Source organism: Orycteropus afer, unplaced genomic scaffold (genome assembly GCF_000298275.1).
Source record: "Orycteropus afer afer isolate SDZICR_OR568_19922 unplaced genomic scaffold, OryAfe1.0 scaffold00401, whole genome shotgun sequence".
Classification (NCBI taxonomy): Eukaryota; Metazoa; Chordata; class Mammalia; order Tubulidentata; family Orycteropodidae; genus Orycteropus; species Orycteropus afer.
In genome coordinates this window covers 1,196,889-1,215,148 of record NW_006921988.1, presented here as the reverse complement: position 1 = coordinate 1,215,148, position 18,260 = coordinate 1,196,889, and the positions used below count along the sequence as shown (strand labels likewise).

General features: G+C 38.1%; 1 protein-coding gene across 1 annotated transcript in view; it reads left to right on the top strand.

Annotated features, from left to right (window-relative positions):
• Window positions 1–18,260, top strand: part of CASK (calcium/calmodulin dependent serine protein kinase) — a 631,366-nt gene that overhangs the window by 486,093 nt on the left and 127,013 nt on the right. The window contains exon 9 of the mRNA XM_042782642.1: window positions 10,932–11,015. Coding sequence (XP_042638576.1) covers window positions 10,932–11,015 — 84 coding nt within the window. The remainder of the gene's footprint in view (window positions 1–10,931; window positions 11,016–18,260) is intronic.

Here is an 18,260-nt window from a genome sequence, read left to right as displayed (position 1 = left end):
CTCGGGAGGGTAACAAGGGAAAGTGTTCAGTGCAGATCAGTGAGTAAGCACCAGCCCGCCCATGCTTACCTTGCTCCCCACATGGAAGGTACAGGCAACAAAGATGAACCCTTTTGAACATACAGTACTACATTGTCAGTGAAGGCAAACATGGGTATACGGGTGGATAGATGGGTGGGCAGGCTGAACTAGTAGGTATGTCTGTGAAGTAAGGAGTATACCCAAGACCATGTATAGGGTTGGCAGACAATGGTCCTATAAGTTTATATATATGATCTGAATTCGCAGGTGTACCGTAGAGCTGACAAAGGGACAAGGTTGTAGTCACTTCTTGGTCATAGCCAGCTACCCAGAGGGAGCAAGTAGTTGAACCTGTGGGCTCGGGACCATAGTTGCTGGGGACATCAAACTCAATTGGCATAACATACTACACAAAACATTGTTCCACATCCTGCTTTGGCAAGTAGCAACTGGGATCTTAAAAGCTTGCAAGCAGCCATCTAGATGCAACAATGGGTCTCTCCTTGTCCAGAACAAAGAAGAATGAAGAAAACTGAAGATTCATGGAAACAATTAGTCCTAGTGACTGGTACACCATGCGATCTGCAGCCTATACAATGATGAGACCAGAAGAACTAGATGGTGCCCAGCTACCATTGTCAACCACTTGAAGAGCGATCTATGTAGGAGATCTTGGATAGAGAGAAATAACAATGTGGAACAAAACTCAAAATCATTTGGAAAAAAGGGCGGGGGGATCAGGTTTGCTGGTCTGATAGAGCCTAGTGGAACCACTGAGACTGTGGCCCCTAGCTGCCCTTCAGGTCTGAAATTGAACCCACACCTGTGACTTCCAGCCAAACAATAGATAGGCATATGAGTTGAACATTTACCTGAGGTAGATACATTCCTTGGAGAGAACAATCATGGGAGAGAAAGGGGCTGTTTATGCACAGGGAGACAGCTCAGGGGGCAGGAGTGCATGGAGGAATGGACACAGGGAAGAGGTAACTCAGGAGGAAGTGGGAAGAGAGCTGTTGAATTGGGGTAAATTATAGTCAATGTCATGAGACAAAGTGTGTGTGAACTGCTGTATGGAAAGTGAATTTGCCCTGTAAATCTTCACCCAAATCACAATTAAAAAAAAAAGAAAAAGGTGTTCACAGTCACTATGTATTAAACTTCCCAATCTATTAGAAAGAGAAAGGTATAGTCAAGCTCTTCAGTGGATTTTCAAATGGAACTAATCTAACTTAAAGGCACAGAATGATAACTTCAAAGCAGTCACACAAGCACCACATGAAAGTACAGAAGTAAGGGTTCTGGTATACTTAAGAGGAGTAAGAGAGCTTACTCTAGTCTGGAGCTCTACCAAAGACTACAGTGTTGGTGGATTGAAGAGGAACACATACTCTGCATGCGAAGCACAGTATGAGCATAGGCTAAAACTTTAAAAAGTACAAGATATATTCAGGGGCTATGAGGGGCAAGGACAGGAAACACACTGGTTTAGCATACTCAGTTATCTGAAGGATTATAGCAGTAGTAGGCTTGGAAGTTCAGTTACAGGAAGAATATATACAGTCTTGAATGCCAAGCAAAATAATTTAAATAATAAGGGTGTAGAGAGTGAAAAGCCACTGTGAGTTTTTGAGCAATGACAGTGCAATGGGCATGCTCATATAGTTCCTCTATATACTGTGTGCTGGTGGGCTGCCTGTGAGGGGATAAAAGCAGTCAAGGCAAAGGAATCCTCTGGAAGCTATGGCTGTCCAGTTGGAGGGATAGGGGCTTGGACTGGAGATAAAAATGGGAATAGGGAAGAAAAATCCAGACTGGGAAATTTTGAGAAAGTAAAATCGATAAGGCTGAATGATTAGGTACTAAAACCAAACCAAAACCACCGCCATTGAGTTGATTCCAACTCATAGAAACCCCCATAATATTTCCAAGGCTGAAATCTTTATGGAAGTAGAATTCCTCATCTTTCTCCTGTGGAGTGGCTAACGGGTTCCAACCACCTACCTTTTGGTTAGAAGCCCAATGCCCTAACCACAATGAGAGAAAAGTTCATTCAACTTGCCACACTAACTGGAAGAATGTTGTTACTACTAATAGAAATAAGGCATTTAGAAGTAAGAGCCTGGTGGAAAAGTGCATGGAATGTAACTGTGGTTTTAGACAATACTGAGTTTGAAAACATCCCAAGACGAAAAGTCCAAGTTGTTGTTGTTGTTGTTGTGTGCCATCGAGTCAGACCCGACTCATAGCGACCCCTCCCTGGGTTTCCAAGGCAGTATCACTATGGAAGTAGACTGCCCCGTCTTCCTTCCAAGGAATGGTGGTGGGTTTGAACCGCCAGCCTTCTGGTTAGCAGTCAAGTGCCTTAGGCATTATGCTACCAGAACTCCTGAAATGCCCAAGAAGCATTTGGAATTAGAAAGCCATAGGAGCGTGAGAAATGTAGACTGGGAGTGATTTTTTTTAATGTTTTATTTTTAAATAATTTTAGAATCACATAAAAGTTGCAAAAATAGTACAGAAAGTTCCTGTGTGCTCTTTACCCAACTTCCCCCAATGATAACATCTTACATAACCATAGTAAACAATAATCAAGAACAGAAATCAACAGTGGGACAGTACAATGAACTGCAGGCTCTATTCAAATTTCACCAGTATTTGCATGTATTCTATTTTTTTCTTTTTTGGTAAGGGGAGAAGGATGAGTATATAGTTCAATGAAATTTTATTACATGTGTAGAATTGTGTAACCACTACCCTTATCAGGATATAGAACTGTTCTATAACCCTAAAGAAACTCCTCATGCCACTCCTTAATAACTCACACCCTCGCCACAACCTTAGCCCCTGGCTACTATTCTCTATCACTATAATTTTATTTTTTTGAGAATATTATGTAGATTGAATTATCAAATATGCAATCTTTTAAGATTTTTTCCTTTCATTGCATATGATACCCTTGAGCTCCATTCAAGTTGCTGCATGTATCAGTATTAATTCCTTTTTATCTCTAAGTAGTATTCCATTGTATAGATGTACAACAGTTTGTTTATCCATTCATCCTTAGAAGGGCATTGGAGTAATTTTCAATTTTGGCTAATACAAAAAAAGCTGCTATCGAATCACTGGTCAGATGAAATCTGATGAGACTCCCAATACGATGGCCCTGGAATACATTCTGTGCCTGGAATAAAACTCACCCCCAGGGGTGGGCTCTCAGCTCAATAGTTAATAAGACGTACACGCAGACAACTCAACTCAGGATGATGCACCCACATACTCTGTGGTAATACATCTCTTAGAGCAATAGACCATGGGACACCAGAGGACCAACATTGAAACTGAGGAAATGCAGGACCAATAGGAGTGCATAAATATGAGGTGCACAGGGGGAGGGTCACAGGTGTTAGGGAGGGGAGGAGACTGGGTTAGGGTTGGACATGGTGAATGGGGAATGAAACTAAATGTATGTGTTACATTGAATGTAAAACAAGCTTTTAAAATAAAAAATAATAAAAGCTGGTATGAAAATTCATATACAGATTTTCATTTCTCTAGGGTAAATAGCTACCAGTGGAATTGCTGAATCATAAGATAGATGTATATTTAACTTTATAAAAATTGCCAGGACATTTTGCAGAGTGGCTGTATCATTTTATATTCCCACCAACAGTGTGTAAGGTCTAGTGGTTCTGTATCCTTGTCAGCAATTGATAATGTCAGTAGTGTATATTTACGCAAATAATGTGCATCTTCTACCATCTGCGCCCTCACCTCTTGAGATCAGAGCTATGCTAATTTTTTTACAGCTATGCTAATTTTTTTACAGCAACATGTTAAAAATTAGCATATTGGCACTTACAAAAACACCTTGCAGGAGAACAGCATGGCTGGCAAACCCACCTAGTTATTGTTGTTGTTATATGCCGTCAAGTCGGAACGACTCATAGCGACCCCTCCTTGGGTTTCCGAGGCAGTATCACTATGGAAATAGATTGCCCCATCTTCCTTCTGAGGAATGGCTGGTGGGTTTCAACCGCCAGCCTCCTGGTTAGCAGTCAAGTGCTTTAGGCACTACACTACCAGACCTCCTAAACGCACATAGAAGGCATGTTATTTGTGTAAAAATATGATATTTTTTTAAATTTTGTTGTTGTTGTTATTTTGCCGTCGAGTCGGCCCCGACTCATAGCAACCCCTCCTTGGGTTTCCGAGGCAGTATCACTACAGAAGTAGGATTGCCCAAACTTAGCCATTCATAATTGCTTTTGGGAACATTTTTATGATAGCTGCTTTAGAATTCTTGTCAGATAATTCTAACATCTGTGCCATCTTGTTGTTGGTGTCTGTTGATTGTCTTTTCTCATTTGAGTTGAAATTTTTCTGGTTCTTGGTATAAAGAGTAATTTTGGGTAGTATGCCGGGCATTTTGACTATTACGATGTTATGAGACTATGATTTTTAAAATATTTGTGGGTTTTTTTGTTGAGAATATACAGAAAAATATGAACCCATTCAACAATTTCTACACATACAATTCAATGACATTGGTTACATTCTTTACTTTGTGTCAACAGTCTTGCTATTTCCACTCGAATTATTTCACCACCATTTACTTAAACTCACTGCTCCCCTTAACTTCTCATCTATGTTTTAGAGTTACTGTTGTGAGACTCTGGTTCTTATTTAAATCTTTTATTTTAGTAGTCAGTCTGATTAAATTCAAAACACATGTCCTGGCCCACTTCTGTGGGCTATGGTTTCAATGCCAATTTCATTTTCAAAGCCTTTGGAATGCTTTTCTGTATGCTTGTATGCTACCAGCAGCTGGTTTGAAGTCTGTGAAGTATTCCATACCATGGTTCAGTTCTCAAAGCTTTTGCTGTGTTGATTCTGGTTGGTTTTACATGTGAGTGTATTGAGAGTGTGCCTAGAACTTCACACTCAGATTTTTTTTTTTTTAATTGTGATTTGGGTAAAGATTTACAGAGCAAATTCACTTTCCACACTCAGACTTAAATACTCACTTTTCCCAGCCGCCTCCTCTTTATAATCCTCCTCCTCACCCAAGGAGTGGGATGCTGCTGCTTTTTTGTTGTTGGCTTATTTCAGGCCTGAGATTGTCTAAAGGGCCGTGGGGGTCGGGATCACAGTTTCTTTCCATGCGTTCATCTGGAAGAGGGTGGGCATAGTCAGTAGAGTCTGCCTTGCATGGCCATTCTCTTCTCATTCCCAAGACTAAAGAGAGTAAGCTTTTCTTGGGGCTCTTTTTGTCTGCACTTCTTGCAACTTCCAGGATGCAGGCTGTTAAGAGACAAAATAAAATAATACTCCAGGGAAACCACCATAGGATCACCCTCAAATCTTGCAGTCCTCAACCAGTCTACCCTCTTTTCTCTGGCTTTTAGAGTCTTTTGTTACTTGCTTTATATGTTATGTCTAGAGTTCTGAGTGTGATTAACGGGAGGCATGTGATTTCATCACATCATGGGTAGTAATTTTAACACTTCATTTTTGAATGATCAATTTTCCTTGTTATCGAAAACCCTGACTCACAAAGTGGACTTTGAAAAAAGAAGTGCTTATTCTCTTGGAAAAACAAACAAACTAACTCACTGCTATCGAGTCGATTCCTATGCATAGTGAGGCGGTAAATCTTTACATTGTGCCCCCTCTTCCCTCCGTGGAGCGGCTGGTGGGTTTGAACCACCAAACTTCTGGTGAGCAGTCAAATGCCCTAGGTACTATACCACCAAAGTTCTTTATTCTGTTGAATAGGAAATTTTTTTTAAATTGTGATTTGGGTGAAAATTTACAGAGCAAATTCACTTTCCATACAGCAGTTCACATACACATTGTCTCATGACATTGACTACAATTTACCCCAATGCAACAGCTTCCCTCCCACTTCCTCCTCTTCCCTGTGTCTATCCCTCCATGCGCTCCTGAGCTGTCTCCCTGTGCATAAACAGCCCTTCTTTCTCCCATGATTGTTCTCTCTAAGGAGTGTATCTACCTCAGGTAAATAAACGTTCAACTCATATGCCTATCTTTTGTTTGGCTGGAAACCACAGGTATGGGTTCAATTCCAGATGTGAGGGGCAACTAGGGGCCATAGTCTCAGTGGTTCCACCAAGCTCTATCAGACCAGCAAACCCCCCTTTTTATTTCCCAAATGATTTTTGAGTTTTGTTCCACATTGTTCTCCCTCTCTATCCAGGATCTCCTACATAGATCCCCCTCCAAGTGGTTGACAGTGGTAGCTGGGCACCATATAGTTCTCCTGGTCTCATAGTCGTATAGGCTGTGGATCACATGGTGTATGAATAGGAGATGTTTTTTTTTTCAAGCTATGTTAATTATTATTTTTATTTATTTATTTATTTATTTTAGTAGTGTCCAGTATACATTTTATTTATTTTTTATTTTAAGAGCTTGTTTTACATTCGTCATGTGTACATTTAGTTTCATTCCCCATTTGCCATGTCCAACCCTAACCCAGTCTCCTCCCCTCCCTACCCTGCAACCCTCCCCCTGTGCCCCTCATATTTATGCACTCCTGTTTGACCTGCATTTTCTGTTTGAATGTTGGTCATCTGGTGTCCCATGGTCTCTTGCTCTAAGGGATGTATTCTCATAGAGTATGGGGGTGCGTCATCCTGGGTTGAGTGGTCTGCGTGTACATCTTGTTAACTATTGGGCTGAGAGCCTGCCCCTGGGGGTGCGTTTTATACCAGGCGCAGAATGTATTCCAGGGCCATAGTATTGGGGGTCTCACCGGATTTCATCTGACCAGTAATTCTGGTCATTATTGAGTTTTTGGATTTTGTTCCACGTTTTTCCTCCCACTCTATCCAGGATCTCCAGATTTGATCCTTTCCTGAGTGGTTGGCATTGTTAGCTGGTTAGCTGGGCACCATCCAGTTCTTCTGGTCTTGAGGGCCATCGTGTCCTAGGGCTGATTGCTTCTAAATGCCCTTGGGTTTTTTTTTTTTTTTGCGTTCTTCTTCACTTCCAACACTAGGAGACCGTTAAATGCTGCATCTTAGATGGCTGCTTGAAAGCTTTTAAGACCCCAGTCGGTACTCACCAAAGTAGGATATGGAGCAACGCTTTTATGTATTTTGTTGTTTTAAAAAGCAGCTCCAGTGTCCATTTCTTCATCTGGAATCCAGGCAAGGCATGTGTTTTTCAAGCTGCTTTTCCCAAGCCCTGTCTTCCTCCTCTCAGACTAGGCATGAGGCAGAGAGTAGATCTCAACTACAAGGTCGATCTTAGTTCTATGCTATGTTCAAATACTACAGAGGGTCCAAGGAACAGAATGAAAGCCATATATATATAAAACAGTGGAAAATTATTTTCTTTCATGTGTCCAGAATGTTAAGTAAGTTCATTTTAAGCACAATTCAGTTAGATTTTAGTCTCCATTCAGTGGTAGTAATAATGAAAGAGAGACTTCCTACTAGAACTGTCCAGTAGAACTTTCTGACATGACGGCAATGTTCTATATCCATACTGTCCAATACACCACACATGACTACTGAGTACTTAAAGTGTGGCTAGTACAACTGAAGAACTGAATTTTAAATTCTAATTAATTTAAATTGAAATAGTCTTTTGTACTTGGAAACTCTGGTGGCATAGTACCTAAGGCATTTGACTGCTAACCAGAAGTCTGGCAGTTCAAACCCACCTGCCACTCCTCAGAAGGAAGACTGGGCAACCTACTTCTGTAAATGCTGCTTCAGAAACCCAAGGAGGGATCGCTATGAGTCGGAACTTACTTGACGACAGTGAGTTTGGTGTGTTTTTTATTTTTTTTTTTCCATACTTAGTGGCTACTGTGTTGGACAGAGCAGGCTTAGACTCTTGATTTAAAACCTGCCGTCACTTGGTTCACCCTTTTTGAGCCATCACTTTTTTGAGATAACTAATATGTAATGTTATCTGTACTATCTTAAATAATTTTGAAAAAGAATAAATGGAGTGATACACATGAAAGTCCCTATTTCAGTGCCTGGGACATAGTTAAGGGAGCTCTGGTGGTGTAGTGGATAAGGCATTTGGCAGCTAACGAGATCAGTGGTTCAAACTCACCAGCCACTCTGCAGAAGGAAGATGGGGCGATCTATTTCCGTAAAGATTTATAGCCTCAGAAACCCAATGGGGGTTGCTGTGAGTTGGAATTAAGTCAATGGCAGTGAGTTTGGGTTTTTTTTGGAGGGGGGGACATAGGTAAGTACTCAGTAATTTGTACTATCTAAATGTTAAACCAAACCTACTGCCATTGACTCAATTCCAACTCATAGCGACCCCCATTGGGTTTCTGAGGCTATAAATCTTTACGGAAATAGATCGCCCCATCTTCCTTCTAGAGTAGCTGGTGGGTTTAAACCACCAACTTTCTGGTTGGCAGTCAAATGCCTGAGGCACTGTGCTACCAGAGCTCCTATCTAAATGTTCATGACACTCAAATATGTATCTCCAATCTGTGCTTTTCTCCTGAACTCCAGGCTTGTGTATCCATGTGCCTATTTGAATCTCCACTTGAATGTTAGACATCTCAAGCTTAACATGTCTAAAACTAAATTCTTAATCCCCAACCTTCTCCCCACTATAAAATCTTTTCCATCTGTGGGTTTTCCCAGTCCATTGATGTCAGATTTCTCATTGCTCAGGCTAAACAATCTTGGTGTCAACCTTGACTCCTCTTTTTCTCTCACATAGCACATCTAATTGGCCAGAAAATCTTGTTCTCTCTTCAAAGTATTTTCAGAATTAAGAACTTCTATTCTTCAAAAGACACTGTTAAAATATGAAAAGATAAGCCACAGACTAGGAGTAAGTATATGCAGATCATATATCTGATAAAGGATTTGTATCCTGAATATATAAACAGTTCTCAAAACTTAATATCAAGAAAACAAACAACCCAAGTCAAAAAGGGAAAAAGATGTGAATAGACAATTTCAACAAAGATCTACAGATGACAAATAAGTATGTGCAAAGATGTACAGCATCATTAGTCATTAGGAAAATAAAAATTAACCCCACAATGAAATTCCTGAACACATGTATTAAAATGGCTAAAAAAAAAATGAAAAAACTGAGCATACAAAGTGTTGGTGAAAATGTAGAGCAACTGGAACTCATACACTGCTAGTGAGAATATAGAATTTTCCAACTACTTTGGAAAATAGTTGGGCATTTTTTTAAAAAATTAAACATACTCCTACTATATGACCCATTTATTCCATTCTTAAATATTTACCTAAGAAAAATGAAACCATATGTCCATACAAACACTTGTACATGAATGTTCATAGCAGCTTAATACATAATAGTTAAAAACTGGAAACAATCAGGGTCCATCGACCTTTCATCCTTTTTATTGCTTTCACCTAGTTCCATCCATCATCATCTCTCACCGGGATTACTGCAATAGCCTCTTAATTAGTCTCCCTGTTCATTTATTTTTGTTTTTCCTCTCATTCTCTTACAGTTTGTTACCAATAGAACAACTAGTGTTCCCTTAAAGCTGGATCATGTCACGCGAGGTCAAAATCTTCCGGTGGCTCCTTCTATTCAGAATGAAAGCCAAAGGCTTTTTATGGCCTGCTCCATAGTGATCTTACCCACTGTTATCTCCCTACTTTATCATTTCACTCCAGACACATTGATCTCCTTTGAAAATTCCAGACACACTCCTACATTTGAGCCTTTGTATTGGCTGTTCCTTCACCTCTTCCTCATCTCTTCACCATTCCTTCACCTCTTTCAGATGTCATCTTCTCAATTGGGCCTACTTTGACCACCCTACTTTTACATTGCAACCCATCCAGGCTTTCTTACTCTATTTTACTTTTTGCTTTATTCCATAGCACTTTTAACATATTATATAATATACCTGTTTTATTTTTTGTATTTTCTCATCTTCTCCTAGTAGAATATAAGGTACTTGAAGGCAGGAATCTATTTTGTTTATTGTATATCCCAAGTCCATAGACAATGCCCAGCACTTAGTAGGCTCTCCGTAAATATTTATGAAATGAATGAATGATTACAGCATATAAATATTCAAAAGACATTGATAAATTAGAGGAGGATCAAAGGGAGATACGAAGAATGACAAGAGGTTTGTAAATACACATGAGGAGTAGTCTAGGCAATTGGAAACATTATCTCAGAGAAGATTTAGTGTGAATGTGATCTCCCTCTTAACTCTTGAAGGGTTGTTACATGGAAGAAGTAGTATGTTTATTCTGTACTGCCCCCAGAAGACAGTTAATCCAAGTAACCCATATTTGGGCCCAAAGTGAGAAAGGACTTTCTCAAAATTAGGCTTGCTTAAAACTGTGATGGGGTGCCATAAGGAGTGAGTTCCTATTGGGAGAGGTCAAACAGAATGATCATCTATCAGGGATTGAAAGGGGAAATGGGAATGTATGGCAAATGGCTGAATTAGATGCCCTTGAAAAGTTTGTTCTAGTTATAAGTTTCTGATTTTTGTAGTCCAGTTATTTTCCCTGACAGCACAGAATGTGGAATCAGTTGTGGAGTTAATTTTTCAAGTACTCATTTTACCTGAAAAGAACATATCAAAGACAGCTTTATACCTTCATAATAATTATGATTAATTATTTTAGCCTTGTAGCTATATATCTGAAAAGTACATGACCCAAGATTTCAGCCCTTTATTGTGCCAAAAACAAAATATAATTTTACTATCAATTTGAGCTTTATATACTCATTTGAGAACATTTATCTATATCATGGAATAAAATCTCTGTTCTCCTAAAATTAAATATAAACCTTGCATTTAAGAATTTGAGCTTTATTATTTGCTTTAGATTAAGCTTCTTCACTTTTTAAAATGGTTATATATATTCATTATCTTTCTTTCTTTTTAGGAGCGAGATCGTTATGCCTACAAGATTCATCTTCCCGAAACAGTAGAGCAACTGAGGAAATTCAATGCAAGGAGGAAACTAAAGGTAAATTCAAAATAGCCACAAAAAGCCAGATAGATAGAGCTGATGATGATATTTTTATTCTGTTTCAGTGCCCAGAAATAATATATCTTAGTGTTGGCCATTGTTTTCCTTAAAATTAAATCCTTATTTCCAAAAAGTACCACAATTTGAATGAGATTATTGGATTTTTTTTAACTGTTTAAGGTAATACCTAAGTATGGATCTAAACAATCAATTGTAATAAGTAGAAGTTCAATATATTTTACATTTGTATTTTTTTTAATCTTTCGTAGCAGAGATATCATTACCTTAAAAAATACTAGTTTACTATTAAGATCCATTATTGTTGAATATGAATGTAGGTCACATTTTCTCATACTTAAATGTTTTGATAGAAAATGTGAGTTTAGTTCAAAGAAAATAATAACAAATTAGAATTGAAACTAGGATTGAACAAACATTGCAGAGCAGTGCTTAAAATCTCTACTACCTTTGTCTACTAAAAAATATTTTCAGATCGCTTTTCTCATCATCTTTTCGTTATTCTTCCTAGGAACCTTTCTCTCTCTTCCCATTCTTCCTATCCTCCACCCCACAAAAAATAAAAAAGAGAGAGAGAGAAATGGTAATTACCCCTTGCGGGGAGTGTGTTTGACTTTAAGAGGTGTTGAAAAAGACCCAGCATAAAATAATGGAGTCTTTTCAGCACTGGGAGAAAATGCTATGAAACAGAATTCCCCCCACCCCCCAGGTAACAGAGAACTCATATTGCCTCAAAATTAACTTATACTCGACTTTAAAAAAAAATTTATTGTGATTTGGGTGAAAGTTTACGGAGTAAATTCATTTTCCATACAGCAGTTCATACACATTTTGTCTCATGACTTTGACTGTAATTCCCCACAGTGTAACAGCTCTCTTCCTACTTCACTTCCTCCCTGTAGTTACCTCTTCCCTGTGTCCTTCCTTCCTGTATGTTTCTGCCCCGCACCCAGCTATCTCCCTGTGCAAATACTGCTCTTCTTTTCTCCCAGATTGATCGCTCTAAGGAGTGTTAACTGCCTGATGTAAATGTTCACCCATATGCCTGCATATTATTTGGCTGGAAGCCACAGGAGTGAGTTCAATTCTAGACCTGAAGGGTAACTAGGGGCCATAGTCTTGGGGGTCTCACCAGGCTCTATCAGACCAGTAAGCCTGGTCTTTTTTTGTGATTTTTTTTGTGATTGACTGCATAGTATTCCTCCTTACATGACTTGGCAACTATAAAACTTTTTAAAAAATATTTTCAGATAAGTCATTGTTCTGGTTACCTAGTGCTGCTCTGACAAGTCCAAGTTCAAAGTGCCAAGCTCTAGGGGCTGGGTGAAAGTCCCTCAACCTTGGCGTCCAGCTCTGCCTCCTGCTCCCGGTCCACTGGAGCTAGAAGGGTTTCTTCACTCAGACAGCTGCTGGCTGCTGAGGCTGAGAAGCCCCAAGGTTGACAAGTAAAAAGGCACAGTCACAATGTTACCAAACTACACGCCAGGCCATTAACTTAAGTCCGTTGCAGGTCCCAAGGTCAGCAGAGCATAGCAGGCTGCTGAGCAACGACACGACTACATGTAGGGTCTAAGTGTGCCATAGGCTAGAGACCATTTCCAAGGCTTCTCCTTATATACAGGAAGCAGACCACATCCAAAAGGCAGCAGCTACTCAGCTGCTTGTGGTAGATCCCACATGGAGGTGATTGCCAGTCTCATCATGGGGAGTAACTTCCACCAGCTGCCCAGCCACTCAACCAGGCCCAGCCAAGTTGACACAAAAACATAACCACCACAGTCATAAATTACAATGATTTGTTATTCTTCAAACGTTAACAATTTGTGAATGATTGTATACAATTCTAGATTAAAAGACTGTCTGTATGAATTTTGGGAAAAACTGTGTAGGCTACAAGATTATCTTGTAGAGCCACATGTAGCTATTTTAATGCAAATTAATTTAAATTAAATTAAATGGTCTGTTCCTCAACCACACTGGCTCATTTCAAGTGTTCAATAATGATACGTGACTAGTGGTTACTATATTGGACAGCACAGATATAGGACATGTCCATCACTGCAGAACATTCTATTGGGCAGTGCTACTATAGACTAAGGGAAATTTTAACATGTCATTGTTCATGTTGGTTATTACTGGTTAAGTCTTTTTCTTAATTCTTTCTGCAGGCAGAGTTTCAAACTAGCTCTTCTCTATTTGCTTTAAAAATCCTACTGTCCAAAATAAAATTTGGTCAGTTGTTTTTGAAGTTTGTTTCCCCAAAAGAAATTAATCATACTTTTTTCTCATCTCATTCCCAGTCTTTTTAATTCTAATTCTTGTTTGGACTTCTGTGACATTATACTATCTGATTGAAATTTTCATTCTCTGAGTACATGCCTTTTGCCATCAGGCTACAGCTTGCCCCATCACAAGAAACATACGCTATGCTTCTCCCAGTGCCACAAAATTAGACTTAGACCAAAATAGCCAAAGTGGTGACTAAGATTCAGTTAGACAGGGCCATGCTGTCGCAGCAAAGAGGGATCATGTGGATTTACCACATCCCTTTGCATGGTTATTTAAAGTTTCAAGATCCACCAAACAACCCAGAATTTGGAACATCAGCAGGGCCATTGTTGAGGGTTTTTTTCAGCTTCTGGTATTCCTTTGAGTAACTCAGCCACCATGGTTAAAGCATATTACACCTATCCTCCTCAGAGAATGAAGTCTCCTCTGTCTGACCCTTCTGCAAGCTCCTAGAACAAGGATTGCAACTTCCCTGGCTCTGAAGAGCCTACCACACATCTTATTTTCACAGTGGAATGGCTAAGTGTCTAAACTTCTACCCAAACACTATTTTTAAGCTCCTCAGATGATAAGTGACAACCAAATTTTTATGATTCCCTTTGAAGTGATTAAAGGGAAGTTCATAGAAAGCAGTAGCAATTTGCTTTTGTTGTTTAGTCAGAGGTGGAAAAATTTTATTATTTATGTAAAGAAGAAAAGAGAGAATGCAGTATTACAAGAAAAGAGTAGGCTCTGGAGCTAGATTATGTTGGGTGGATCCTGATGCTTACATTTAATTAGCTGTGTAACCTTGAACAATAAGGAGCCCTGAAAGCACTCTGCCTCTAACCAAAAATTTGATGGTTCGAACCCACCCAGTGGCTCCACAAGAGAAAGACCTGGTGATCTGCTTCCATAAGGATTATAGCCAAGAAAACCCTTGGGGATTTCTGTTCTGTCACATGGAGTCACTGTGAGTTGAAACCTGCTCACCAGCACCTAACAACAACCTCAAACAAGTTACTTAAACTCTCTGTGCTTCAATTTATCTATAAAATGGGGATGATAATAGTAGTTAATGCATACAGTGGTAAGAATTTAATTAATTATATATTATAGCAGTCAGTAGTAAGTCCTCCATAGGTGGTATTTGCTATCAACATTATTGTTATTATTATTTTGGTTTTATTTTAATCTTAATACCTTTGTTTGGTACTCTATTTATAAACAACTATAATTACTAAATGGGCATTCTATGCCATTTTAGCTTTTTTCTAATCATTGACAGCAACATATTTTAAATTATATATATTTAAAAAACAACAACACTGCCATTGAGTCAATTCTGACTTATAGCAACTCCCATTGGGTTTCCAAGGCTATAAAATCTTTAGGGAAATAGATTGCCTCATCTTCCTCCCACAGAATAGCTGGTGGGTTTGAACCACTGATCTTCTGGTTAGCAATCAAATGTCTTACCCACTATGGTACCATAGCTCCTTTAAAATTGTATAGAACACCAAAATTTTCACTGGATAATTTCTGTTTATGTGTTTCTTCCAGATAATTATGCTTAAACTTTTCTTACCATATTTGTCATTTTTCCTCTAATATCTAGAGAGAATCTTATACTTGTGATATATTATCATATTCAGTTTCCTTACATTACTTTCCTCCATTATATAGTATCTGTTTTTTTAGAGCATTGACTCTCAAAGTATTTCCCCGTCCCAGTCCAGCAGCGTCAGCATCCCCTGGGAACCTATTAGAGACAGAAATTCTTGGGTCCTAGTATAATCAAGCAAGGAGCTCTGGTGGTGCAGTGGGTAAGGTATTTGGCTGCTAACCAGAAGGTTGGCAGTTCAAACCCACCATCTGTTCTGTGGGAGAAAGATGAGGCAATCTGCTTCTGTAAGGATTTACAGCTTTGGAAACCCTACGGGGGTCACTATGAGTCAGAATCAACTTGATGGGAGTGGGGTTTAATATAATCAGGCAAGGAAATAAAATAAAAGACATGCAACTTAGAAAGAAAATAAAACTGTTTATTTACAGATGACATGATCTTGTATATAAAAAATCCTAAGGAATACACACACACATACACAGACAAGTATTAGAACTAATAAACAAGTTCAGCAAGGATACAGTACAACATCAGTGTACAAAATTAGGTTGTATTTGTATGTATGAGCAATGAACAATCTGAAAATGAAATTAAGGAGCATTTCCATTCCCAATAATATCAAAAAGAATGAAGTATTTAGGAATAAATTTAACAAAAGAGGTACAAGATGCTTATATACTTACATTACTGAGAAAAATTAAAGAAGATCTAAATAAATGGAGAGATATTTCACATTTATGGATTGGAAGACTGTATATTGTTAAGGTGGCAATTCTTCCCAAATTAGTCTTTAGATTCAACACAATCTCTATAAAAATTTTAGCAGAAATTGACAAGCTGATCCTAAAATTTATATGGAAATGCAAAGGACCTAGAATAGCCAAAACAGTCTTGAAAAAAAGAATAAAGTTAGAGAATGCATACTTTCTGATTTTAGCACTTACTATAAAACTACAGTTTTTAGGACTTTATGGTACTGGTATAAGGGTAGAGATATAGGTCAATGGAATAGAATTGAGAGTTCATGAATAAACCGCTATATTTATGGTCAATTAATTTTCAACAAAGGTACCAAGGAAATTTGGTAGGAAAAAGATAGTCTTTTCAATAGATTTTGCTGGAACAATTGGATATCTACATGCACAAAGATAAACTTAGACTGTTACCTCTCACCATAAACAAACATTGGATCAAAATGGATCATAGACCTGAACTTAAGAACTAAAATTATACAACTTTTAGAAGAAGACATAAGAGAAAAGTTTTGTGCTTTGGGATTAGGCAAACATTTTTAGATACCATATCAAAAGCACAAGCCATAAAAGGAAATATTGATAAATTAGATTTTATCAAAATTAAGAACTTTTGTTCTTCAAATTACACCAATAAGAAAATGAAAAGACAAACCACAGAATGGGATAAGATATTGGTAAATCATATATCTGATTAAGGACTTGTATCAAGAATATATAAAGAACTCTTATAACTAAATAATAAGAAGATAAACCTCTCAATTTAAAAATGGACAAAAGCTTTGAATAGACGTTTCACCAAAGAAGATATATGAATGGCTAATAAGTTCATGAAAAGATGCTCAACACCATTAATTGGGTAAATTAAAACCACAAAAAGATACCATTTCATAGCCGTTAAAATAGCTATAATAAAAAAAGACAGACAAAAACAAATATTGGCAAAGAGATGAAGAAATGGGAACCATCATACTCTTTTAGTCGGAATGTAAAATGGTACAGTCACTTTGGAAAACAGTTGGACAGTTTCTTACAAAGTTATACATAAATATACCATACATTGCAGCAATTCCACTCCTAGGTATCTACCTAAAACATATGTCTATACAGAAACTATACATGAATGTGTATAGCAGCACTGTTTATTAATAGCCAAAAAGTGAAAACAACCCAAATATCCACCGGTTGATAAATGCATAAACAAAATATGGTATATCCACATAGTGGAATAATATTGGCCATATAAAGGAATGATGTACAGATGGCATGCTACAACTTTGAAAACATTTTGCTAAGTGAAAGAAGCCAGACACAAAAGACCATGTAGTATATGATTCTGTTTATATGAAATGTCCAGAGCAGGCAAGTAGATTAGTAGTTGTCTGGGGCTGGGGGATGAGTAGACAGGCATATAAGATATCTTATTGGGGTGATGAAAATATTCTGAAACTGGATTATGAGATGATTGCACAACTTGGCAAATTTACTTAAAAAAAATCATTGAATTGTATGCTTTAAATTGATAGGTTTTATGGTATATAACTCCTAGGAAGGAAGGTTGGGCAATCCTACTTCCGTAGTGATACTGCCTCGGAAACCCAAGGAGGGTTCGCTATGAGTCGGGTTTGACTTGAAGGCACATAACAACAACAACAACAACATGGTATATAAATTTTATTGCAATGAAGTTGTCTAAAATAAAATTATCAGGCCCTGCCTCCGACCTATTGAATATGAAACTGTGGGGTAAGCACCTATTTTAACACCCCTCCCAGTAATTCTGATGCATGCTGTGGTATAACAACTACTGCTTTAGCACAAAATGAGAAATCTTTGGTTTTTATGAACTAACTTACTTTTAAAAAAAATTTAATTTTATGTAATTTTATTTTTTCTTGGATTTTTCACCACTATTAGTTTTCTTTGAATTAATGAAATATTACTATTGTTACTGAAATGTTCAGGCTCTTAACCATTATGCCTGTCACTCCTCATTAACACTCTTATGTATCATTACTGAACACTTTGATCAAAGATTCCATAGAAGAATCCTGATCAAAGAGGGAAAGTACAGACCAGAATTTCAAATTCTCATGGACTCCAGACTTTCTGGAACCATGGAGGCCAGGATGAAGTCTTGAAACTATTGCCCTGAGATAATCTTTAAATTTTAAACCAAAAATATCTCCTGAAGTTTTCTTAAAACCAAACACTAGTTTAGCTTAACTAGTAAAAAAAGGTCTGCCTTGAGCATTATGCTCTTTTAAGAACTCTCTAAAAGGGATTAAATTGACAACAGCAATTCGAAAAATTAGATAGGAAGCTTAGAAGGAGTGAGTTTATGTTTAGGGGAGAAACAGCTCAGAAAAGGAGGGTGAGAATGGTTGCACAACTTGAAGAATGTAATCAGTGTCACTGAATTGTATATGTAGAAACTGTTGAATTGGTGTATGTTTTGTTTTGTATATTCTCAATAACAACAAAATGTTGTTGTTAAGTGCCGTCGAGTCGTTTCCGACTCATAGCGACCCCATGCACAGCAGAACGAAACACTGCCCGATCCCGCGCCAGCCCCAC